At 40.3% G+C, this 11340-nt stretch overlaps 1 protein-coding gene across 2 annotated transcripts in view; it reads left to right on the top strand.

Annotated features, from left to right (window-relative positions):
- Nucleotides 1-347: 347 nt before the first annotated feature.
- The window catches only part of osbpl3b (oxysterol binding protein-like 3b), a 65360-nt gene continuing 54367 nt past the window's right edge, over nt 348-11340 (top strand). For both annotated transcript variants that reach the window (XM_041794397.1, XM_041794396.1), the window contains exon 1: nt 348-504. In XM_041794397.1, the coding sequence (XP_041650331.1) occupies nt 355-504 (150 nt within the window). In that variant the 5' untranslated portion in view covers nt 348-354. The remainder of the gene's footprint in view (nt 505-11340) is intronic.

Below are 11340 nucleotides of genomic sequence, written 5' to 3'. Positions count from 1 at the left end.
ACTTAGAATAAAATATGTAATTCAACTGAATCTTTACCCGTGAACAATCGTTTTTTAATCTGTAAATATAAAGCTACGCATGTATCAGTAATTAAAACCCATACATCTGTGGCTCACGTGTATTTTATTGAAATTGAAAGTCTCGCCACTTTATGTCCTTGCGACAGGGGTCCTCTACAACGCGTCATGGAAAAGATGCTGTCAATGACACAATTCTCTCCCCCTCCGCGGTGACGTAGAGCTCTAGTCTATATTTTAATTGGTCTATCGGCCTGTCCGTCGTGCTCCGCCTCCCTCCTCTCCGTACAACGGTGGAAGCTGATGCTTTCAGAGCGGGCTGAGTGCAGAGTGTGCATGTGTGTGCATGTCAGTCTGGAGGACAAACTGCATGTTCCAGGCTGTAGTTTGGGACTATTTTCACGGGCTCCTTTAGGTGAAACAACTAAAGTGTCTCGAAGGATCTGCACCATCAATACCTGGACTCACCTATGTAACCCGGTCAAGGTGAGTGCGGATCCCCCCCTTTTGCACTTTAAATTCACTGCTCTTTTACTTAAGTATTCATTTGTTAGTTTCCTGAGTGCAAGGTGGTTGTCCTTTGAAATCCCATCAATTTATTGCATGCGCGTTTAAAAGTTGTCCTGCAGGGCCTGAATTCATTTTCTCTGAGGCAGCATAACTAAAAAATCTATAGGCTACAGCAATTACACTTAAAGCTGTTTCATGTCAGAGTGCTGAGTTCAAAGCTTCAAAGTAAAACAAGCCCATATTTAAAAGTAGTAAAACCACATTTTACTTTAAACGCGTGGCTAAACTCTCTTTTGAACACCACTTTTAATGCATACAATAGATCCTGTCAGTCTCCATGGTAACTCTAAGCCCCCTACCTCTTCCTCTCTGGACAAGCTGAAACAAGTTTGAGACGGTAAGTCCCATGTTTGCATCTAAATACTTCAAAAATGTAAGTCTGTGTAATTACAGTAAAGCAGGCTAGAACCACAACAGTATGAAAAGATTGCTTTTATAAGTGGCTGTGTCATGCTGAGTGGATGTAGGTGTGATGACTGTGAAGACAGATCAGGTTTACATCTTCAGTGTTTACGGCAATGAAAATTCAAATATTTCTTTCACTATGCAAACAGAGGACATAGTCATACATACCAGTTTATTACACAATCCCTGGTGCAACTTTGTTTGAATCCAGCATAATAATAGTCATTCTCATACTAAATACTAGGCAGATGTCTATCTTAATCCTTAAAATTCTGCTTGAGTCAAAGTGTTTTTGTTGACTGAAATATTGCCGTGCCTGGCAAACAGAGTTGCCACTCACACAGCGCTATATCAGTTCTTTTGGTTGTTGTGTCAACAGAAGAAGTGTTTCAGGTGCTGCTTAGCTGGTGTGTGTTTTGGAAAATTGGGTGAGGCTAAATGGGGGTTACTGAGAGACTCTTTAGAAAAGTCTTTCATTGCATGGAGTAAAGGCAGTGAATGGTTGGTGCATTTCGTTTCTGATTCCTTCATCAGTGAAGGATAGAATTACAAAAAGAGGAGAACAAGGATAAAAATGCAGGGGGATTTAATAAATTATGCTCTATAGAAAAACTTGATGTACTATATGATTTCACCACAATACATCATGTGAGGATACAAATTAAAAAATATAGTATAACATTATACATTACATTAAGATACAGTATGATATGATACGATATTATACAGTGCCTATAAAAAGTATTCATCTTCTTGGATGTTTTACCCTTTTATTGAGTTTTATCAGTTAATCATGGTCAGTATAATTTGGCTTTTTAAACAAACAAACAAAAAATACAAAAATCATCGATGTCAAAATGAAAACAAATTTCTATAAAATAATGTCTATTATATTAAAATATGTAATGTACTCAGCACTGAGTCTGTGTGAATTTCTCTTAATCAGGCCTTCACATCTGGACACAGCAATTTTACTCCATTCTTCTTTGTAAAACTGCTCAAGCTCTGTCAGGTTTCACTGGGATTGGGCATGAACAGCCCTTTTCAAGTCCAGCCACAAATTCTCTATTGGACTGAGGTCTGGGCTTTGACTTGGCCACTCCAGAACGTTCACCTTGTTGTCTAAAACCATTTCTGTGTAGCTTTTGCTGTATGCTTCGGATTGTTGTCATGCTGGAAAATAAATATTCCAAGCCATTATAGGTGCAGACTTAATAAGATTGCCAAGAAGCATCCGCACAGCATGATGCTGTCACTACATGCCTTTGTATCCCACAAATCTTTGGGGAGCCTCAGTCGAGATTTAGTTATTTTTCTTTAACAGTGGCTTTCTGTTTGCTACTCTCCAATAAAACTTTGACTGATGAAGAACCCGGGCAACAGTTGTTATATGCAGTCTGTTCCATCTCAGCTGCTGAAGCTTCTAACTCCTTAAACGTAGTCATGGGTGTCTCTCACTAGTCTCCTTCTTGCACAGTGACTCATTTTCTGAGGACAGCCTGATCTAGGCAGATTTACATGCATGTGCTATATTCCTTCCTTTTTCTGATGATGGATTTAACTGAACTCATGGGGCTCTTCAGTGCCTTTGATTTTTAGTATCCTTCCCCAGACCAATACTTTTCAATAGCCTTTCGTCTGAGTTGCTTGGAGTGTTCTTTTGTCTTCATGGTGAAATGGTAGCCAGAAATACTGGTTAACCAGTGACTGGACTTCCAGACACAGGTGCATTTATAATGCAGTCACTTGAAACACATTCACTACACTCAGGGGATCCCTGAATTGTGAGACTAGTAGCACCAATTGGCTGGACCTCTCTTAAATTAGGTCAGTCACTTTAAAGACGGTGAATTTTTAATCGGAAACTTATTTTAACTTACATATTTTTATTTAATTGATATTACTTTGTCAAAATTTGTTTTCACTTTGACATTAAAGAGTTTATTTTTAATTTTGTTTCTTACAAATAAGCCATATTATATTGGCCATGATTGATTTATAAAATTTCATTTCATTTCATCTTATTCTAGTCATGGTAAAGTTCACAATTTTTCACAAAGAAATATTCAACTTCATTACACTCCATGGCCTGAAAGGAGCAGGGAGAAGAAAAAATTCGTATTTAGCCCGCCCCTCACTCAAAACACAAATGTTCAATATGTAGCTGGTCTGCCAAATCAACAAAAGGGTAAAAGGTCCAAGGGTACAAATACTTTTTATAGGCACGATACGTCATGATTCAATATGATACAATATAATGCATGGCGCAGTATCAGGGAAAGTATCAAAGTATCGAGATTTCAATGCTTCATTGTGGTACCCCCTGTCACTCCAAATCAAAGTCACAAAAAATAGGGTAACTCATGATAGGATACAATAAAGGATGCATGATGAACAGCATTCTTGTCATTGTCACAGCTGTTTCAGTTTTTTTGGTGGCAGATGTGTGACTCTTGCGGCTCCTGAGGTTTTTTGTTCCTGTCACACCCAGTTTAGTAACTCTAGTCAAATATAAGAAGACTGAGGGGAGAGGAATCAACAGAATCTGAGGAATGCAAAAGCAGGAGAGAAAACATCCATGTTCGTGCAAGACGTGTATTCAAAACAGCAGTGGGGAAAGGGCAGTGTATAGCAAGGAGTCCGCAGTAGTTTCTGGAGTGTAAATCTGCATCTGTGGCACTTCCTCTTGTCACCGTGTTGTGACTGCAGTCTCAGTTACTCTTTTTACAGTTTTGCAGTTCACTCGCAGCCTGTTGCAGCTTTCCATGTTCTCCAGTGATGTGTTGTCACTTTGTGTAAAGCAGATATCCCCTCAGACACATTGATATTTGCCAGAGAAACCACAGAGAAAGAGAAAGCAGGACAGAGCTGTAAATCTACATGTTGAAGTCTGTTTCACGTTCCTAAAGACAGCATTATAAGTCAGACTTGAGCATGCTGAGCAATGCTCAAGACTCTTCTTTTGAAAATCCGCCATGCAACAAGTGAATAATGCAAAGGGTGGATAAGTGGGACCTACAGAACATCTGTTGTGAGCATATCCTCTTTTTCAACAGGCCACTGTAAACAGTTAACGTGGTTTCATATGCTAGATGTTGTTTGGAAAAAATATTAGTAAAAGAAAAGTCATGACTGTTTATCTGTTTAACTAGTATTTGAATAAATAAATTTAAATAGATGCCCATGTATCAGATTACCACTATCTAAAGTAACTGGGTTGATAATTAATTCTTATCAGTTTGATTTTTTTTCCTTCCCTGTGTCTTGGACTGTCTTATTAGTGTCATTTTTTTAAAGGATGGTTTATGCTCTTGTCTTCAGCCTCTTCCAGGAGAGAGAGAATTAATGAGTCAGAGAGGCTGGAGGAAAGATGAAGGCTGATTTCAGCGGCCAGACATCAGAATGAAATTTTAACAAAGGAGACACTAACAGATAGGCTATTTCTTACATTAGCAAACTCTCTGAGAGAGTCCACATTTTAATAGGACTTCTTCTTACAGAGTTTGTCATGCTCTTGGTTAGAAGAGCTAAATTATTCAAATGTACATCATCTAAAAGGATGGCAGTTCTAATGGACTTACTGTTTATAATATAGCCTTCAGGTCCAAAAATAATATTTTAAGTAATAACCATGTATTTTTTATTTTCATTGGAATAAAATATTTTGTGGGACATCAGCCTCAGTTTGCAGGCTACACTCTCAATTATAATGTTTACAAAGAATGTGATGCCATTTTAATGTATCCGTCCTTCCATCCGTCCATCTATCCATGTTGCACTGCGGCTGGCTAGCCCAGTGATTTACATTGCTGACTGTGTTATAGGAGGTTGGTGGTTCAAATCTCAGTCAGAGCACGAGTCCAGTGTGTCCAGTGTGGACCCTTGGGCAGTGTCCTTAACACCAGGAACACCAGTCCCAAATATGACTCGCATTGGATAAAAGTGTCTGCTAAATGACATTGTAAATTGTAAATTGAAAAATTGCACTAGCACTTGGTTAAGCAATTTGACCCAGCTATCCTACTCTCCACCAGCGTTTTCCAGCAGTCAAAGCCAGAATCTGGCTGCATCTGCATACTGGGGGTCCTCACCCTCTTATGTACACCTTGTGTGTGGTGTCAACACGATTGTTTTACTGCTCCAAATTGCATCATAGCCTCCAAAATCCTGAATTCTAGGTCCTATTGCCTCTCGCGGAGTACCCACAATAACCAATGAAAGCGAGCAGACGGGGTAGTATCACAGCCGGAACATACATAATTTCACCGCTCACAACCATAAACACAACTGTACCTTAATTCCAGCCATGATTTCATCCTGAGTCTTCCCAATGTTTGATGATTTTTTGCTGCACCTGTAACGCATGCCAGGGCACTCTGTTGTGGAGGGACAGCAAGACAGTATTGACAGACATCCGTGTTTTGTTTTGTTTTGTGTTTTTTTTCTGAAGTCACGTGATCATGCGAGGTCATAGGCAGGTCGGCAGGTGTGTGGTCTCCAGTGATCTGACAGTCTGGCTGAGTCGTCTAGTGTGTGCGTTCAGAATAATAAAGATGAAAAATCTTTGGAAATTGTCCTTAAGTCTTTGGTCTCTCACGGTTTTAAAATAGTTTCAGATTAAAAAATCGTCTAGTGTGTGGCCGGCCATACCAGATGCCTGAAGCAACACTGCTGGCTCCTTTCAGTGCAAAGGAGTAGTGGCTTTACTCAGAGCTTATCCTAGGTGTTTGAGCCCATTATCTCTTTCCCCAAGCTGAATCCAGCCCCTCTATGGAGGGAACTTATAACTTCCTAGCAGTGTTTTCGTTAGTCAGCATTTATCGGTCTTTTTCTGGTTTCACGGTCAGATGTCTGGCAGATGATAATATAAACGGCCAAAAAATTGCATATTACAAATTGTATTACCTCTCAGATATGTTGTCAAGACTCCTTTAATATAAACTAAATTATTTTACTATGAACTACTTTCTGTTCGGTGTTGAGGTTGTTTGGCTACGTAGACAGCACATGGTTAATTCAGGTGTTGAGTATTCATGTGGTCAATTTATATGACCTCAAAAAAAGCTGATCTCTGGGGAACTTTAGAGCTACTGAACACTATGCAGGGAAACTGGTGGCATAGAAAGGATTTTGAGTTCGTCATTGATGCAGAAAATTAGGAAACCTAAACAAAGGGAACTTCAGATAGCTTAGCGGCATAAACGCTGATGCAGCAGCTGGAACGGAGTGAGCAGTGAGCTGAAGTTGGCTTTGATGAGTGGGCAAGTAAACCTATGACTAACTCTAAGATGAAGTGGAACTGAATTCAACACAGAATCATGGCTGATGGCAAGAACACCATGTCACACCTCTGTAGTTGGGGGTTGGCTAATCTAGCCTACCAGTAGCAGTAGCAAATGTTATTTCAGCTGTAGGAACGAGCCACCGATAAGAAAACTGCACTAAAATATCCATAGTGGGCACTTTGGTCTCTCCATGGAACTACTCCAAAGACACCACAATGGTTGGATGTTGCTGTTTTAGTTGAGGTTACAGTTGAGATCATGAGTTTAGATGAATACTTTTATTTTCATTTGTAATGAAATGAAATTAATTGAGTTTTAACATGGTATCTAGTTAATGGAGCACTTTTTATTTGTTTGTTGGGACAATTTGTTGGTGTTTTCAGTGGAGGATGGTATTTGTCTGCAGCTAACGTGCTGTTGGGCTAACTCAGAGCCAATAGAGCTAATGTTTAGCTAAGTGCTGCTGTTGTTCATATGTTTAAAATAGTCTTGTATTGTACAACTGACTGCATATGTGCAAGGAAAAGCTCACAATTGTCATTATGCTTGATTGGACAACTTTCACAAAGTTGGATTAAAGAATGTATTTTTTAAGCCATTTCCAAGCTCTGTTTATGTGTAATGTGCAGCTATAAAGCTGGCTGTAATAACAGGGTAACAAGAACTGGGGCTCAGTTTCTTCTGTGTTGGATTTGGATCAGGTTCAGACAGAAACATGTTTCCTCAGTCCTCTCTTGCCTTGACATAAAGTCATATCACAGTGTTCCTGTTTTTGACAATTTATTGCTGTTAAATGCAGGTTAAAGTCAGATGCCTATCTAAAGCAGAGGTTGCGCTGGACATTTTTGTTGTCTGTCATTTTGACGGAAAGGGTCGTAAAAATTCTGTCATGCCATTTTACAATCCGTCATTATTTCTTCTTAAATATCTGTAATATGATATAATTCAATATGATTTTATTAGTGGTGTTTAATTAATGAAGCATTTCTAAACTTATATTCAAAAAAACAGTCTTTGAGGTTCTGCATTTTAATGGCACTGAGATAAAGATGAACACAGCAGCTCAGCGTTTACTCCTCGTCATTTTTACACAGTGACAGTGGAGCAACAATCCCCGTCTTTTAGCAAGCAACTATGAACTGCAGCATTTATGATATAATGCATAGTTCTGAGTATATTTTTAATATCAAGATGTTGTAGTTTGATGACCATAGCTGATAACAAGTTGTTAAAAGGCCGCACTGTGGAGCCATGCGCATTTGCCTGCTCCACAGGAGTCTAATCTGAAAAAATGTCACGCACTTGGACCTTGCACACTGAGTCCGTTGCGTTTGTATTTGCCTTTACTGCAAAAATTTGTAGAATGTTGCAAAGGTTTTTGTACTGTGAGCCTGTGGCTCTGTCACGCATTTAAAATCCTGCTGGATCCATCCTGACAAAGAGCTACATACAGCACATGCTCGTGCATCATAGCGCAGAGACAAGTTGGAGATATGGAGAACAACTTTATAATTCTGTCTCTGTTAGTACCTGTGAGTAGGCTACAAACATATGCCTTTATCTGTTATATTTTCATGGTTGATATCTACATAATACACGGGCAAACTACGGTGGATAAAGTGAGGTTTCAGAGAGAGAGGGAGAGGGGGAGAGAGGGCAGTGATGAGTGAGCAAGAGAGAATAAAGCAACAGGCGCTGATCTGAATCATCATTCACCCATGTCTTTGTTATATTTCCATGGTTGATATCCACATGATAAATGAGCAAACTTTGGTGTTTAAAGTGAGGTTTCAGTGGTGAGCAAGCGAGGTGGAAGCAGCTGTAGCTCAGCATGCCAACCGGTGTACTGAGACACCTGCAACAGAGACCGACGCACTTTCATTAATTTATGATGTCGAGGTCAGTGAGAGAGCCCACTAGGTACAAGATTTTTAATAGATTAAATAACCTCCTTGATAGTCCATGTGTGCAAAATGGTAAAGGTCTATGCATCTATCTGTGTGTGTGTGCGCTGAAATGCAGGCTCATCCTCATCATTCTAGCCCATCAAAATGATGGACATCCTTCAAAAAAATCCATCAGTGATGGATAATATTTGGTTAAAGCGACCTGTGAACTAAAGTATATGTCTGGTAATTGCACATGGCTTGAAATATTAATGACTGACGGTCATTTTGGCTGGAGACAAAAAAGTATGGAAAATCTCTGTCTCATATTATAGAGTAGGGTCAGAACATTGATAGATTGAAAGTCCTGCCTCAGAATTAGCTCCCTGTTTTCCGTGATGGTCCAGTGCCTGAATTTCCGCAGCTGCTTTAATCCATCAAGCTCATGATTTATTCTACCCGTGCTCGTGATCAAGACTCTGAGATACTTAAACTCCATCTGAGATGGAGTCAATGTAATCTGAAAGGAATAATCCAGTATCACTGTGACAGACCTGGAGGTGCTGACCTTCGTCCCAACCACTCAGTGGCAAACTGCCCCAAAGCCTGATGGAGGTCCAAGCTTGATAATGCCAATAGAACCACATCATCTGCAAAAAGAAGAGATGGAATTCTGAAATCTCCTAACCAGACACTTTCCTCAAGACTGTACCTTGAGATCCTGCTATGAAAATCCAAAACAGGATCAGTGACAAGGGACAGCCCTGAAAGAGGTGAACATGCACCAGGAACATGTCTGATTTTGTGACAAGGATGCAGAGACAACTCTCAATTTTGACAGGGGTGGGTCTTAGTAGTAGTCCAGGTCCCAGTGCATGATCCTACAAGGAACACAGTCAAAGGCCTTCCTCCTAGTCCACAAAACACAAGTAAAATATTCAAGCATATTGTGTGTGTGTGTGTGGGGGGGGGGGGGGTATTTGTGTGAAGCCAGTGGACAGCTAGCTTCTGTTGACAGTCCCATCCAATTAATCCCAGTGTGGCAGCATCATGACCACGGTCTCCTCTGATTGGCTTATTTTGTTTGTTTGTTTTTTCCTTTTTTATTTACAATGGGATGCAAACTTCAACTGGCTTTCCCTTTGTAGTTTCACTACATATTGGTTTCACAAGATTCAGAGGGGCTCTGTCTCATACAAAAAGGCAAATGCAACTTGCAGACTTCAGACTTGCAGCCTCCTTTCACACTGGTGTCCTGTGGTGGGTTCTAAGGTTGTAGCCTCAACAGGCAAGGGTTTTCTGTTTCTAGCAGTCACCTAAAGGCTTTGACCTTGGCCTCAGAGTCCATATCCCCAAACTCCCTGATGATGTACATTGAATTATTCCAGAGGTGGGATTTGAAGACCTTGCTTTCATGGCCTTTTGCCAGATGTCCCTTGTTCACTCTCTCTGCATGTCTGGGTTTACTCGGCCTGTCTGGCAGCCTCCCCCTGAGATGATTACCAAAAGAATGTCAGTCAACATCAAGTATTTAGTGCTAATATACCAATGTTAGCACCCATAGAAAATAAATGTGATTATGTACCTAGCATACATTACCTAAGCATGACTTTCTCTTCATGTCTCAAATCCTATCTTTCTGCTGTCAACTGCTAGCAGGTGTTTTATAATGCCCTTGTAGGTGCAGAGCTCTGATCTTTTGTATTGAAGGGGAGCAAAAGGGCATTTACTGCTTAGGAAGGGCAGGTTTGCAGATTTGTGGACCCTGGGCTGTAAATATGTGACCAGGAAGCAACTACAGACATCAGCTAATGACGAGCAACCATTGCTAATAGTCATCAGCTCTGCCATTTGAGCTTTAAAGGCTGTATTTATTTATGGCATACAGTAGTACAGCTTCCATAGCTGCAGACTTTAGTGTTGTCACTAACAGTACCAGCTGTCATTGTTCTGTTGCAGCTGCACATTGAAAAGCAATTCTCAAACATTTAACTAACAGCTTGTTAGCACATTTAGTCATGATGTCGGTGAATTAAATTTTTTAGTGTGATTCAGTAATGAGTCACTAAATTCAGGCGAGAAATAGACAGTTCAACACTAATGATACAGTAGATGGTTCAGAGTGGCATTTTACATCCCTTTCTCTGCAGTGAATTAGGTAGAGCAGTTAATTAGGTCAATAAAACTCTACAAATAGATCCAGCAGACTAACATGAAAGAACTGTTGGTGAGATGTGATCTAACTGCAACTTTAACAAGATGCACTGCTAATATTTATACTTCCAAAGCTGCACACAAACCTGAAAACCTTCTTTCTCCCCACCCTCTGTCTTTTTTGCATTGTAGTGAGTCAGCTTCAGGTGATATGACAGTCCGTCTTTTATGAAACAATAAAACAGAGATGGATTCATGCTGCTTGCTTGTCCATATCCTGTGAGTTAGGAACACTTCCCTGAAGAGCCTGACAGACTTCAAGCATGTAGTAAATCTTTGAAGATGTGGTAACTCTTCTGAGACAGTTTATCTCTGTCTGTCCATAAATGGAAGTTAATGGAAGACGATGCCATGTCTAAATATATCTGCTCTCCAAGGACTTAGAGATCGCTTGTGGCAGTGCAGATGTTCTTTCCAGTTTTTGTAATATCTTGATTGATTTAGGCCACGTCCACGTGCGTGCACCCTTTCAAAGTCATCATTCTCGACTTTCTTTCAACTTCTCTGAATTGATTTGGAAATACAGATGGAGATGTTGCTGTTTTAGCCTCATCAGTGGAGAAATAATTTCAGTAACACTCAGTTTTAGAGGGCAAAAGCCAGGTTGCATTGTCCCATAAAATGCCAGTGTGAGGTTTAAAGCATATGCATCTTCCTCCCCATCTGCTTTCACAGTGAGTGTTGAAATATCCCTTGACTCTGCTCGGTGCGCTAATGAGCTGGTGTTGAGTTATGAGGCTGTCAGGATCCCACACAGTGAGGATTTAACAAAAGAGGGGACCTCTGCCACACTCAGAGCAGACCAGAGAAAACAAGTGAGAGTGAAAGGGAGAGGACAGGACTGTGGGAGGGGAGGGAACGTGTCAAGGATGTGGTATATTAACAGGATGTGGTGCAGCCTTTTTTTAAAGTGTGTGTGCTTATTGTGAGGTAGTAAATAAGCTAAAGGAGTCCTCTACTGT

Source organism: Cheilinus undulatus, linkage group 8, assembly GCF_018320785.1.
Source record: "Cheilinus undulatus linkage group 8, ASM1832078v1, whole genome shotgun sequence".
NCBI classification, from domain to species: domain Eukaryota; kingdom Metazoa; phylum Chordata; class Actinopteri; order Labriformes; family Labridae; genus Cheilinus; species Cheilinus undulatus.
Note: the sequence above shows the minus strand (reverse complement) of the source record. Positions and strands in the feature narration are given on the sequence as shown.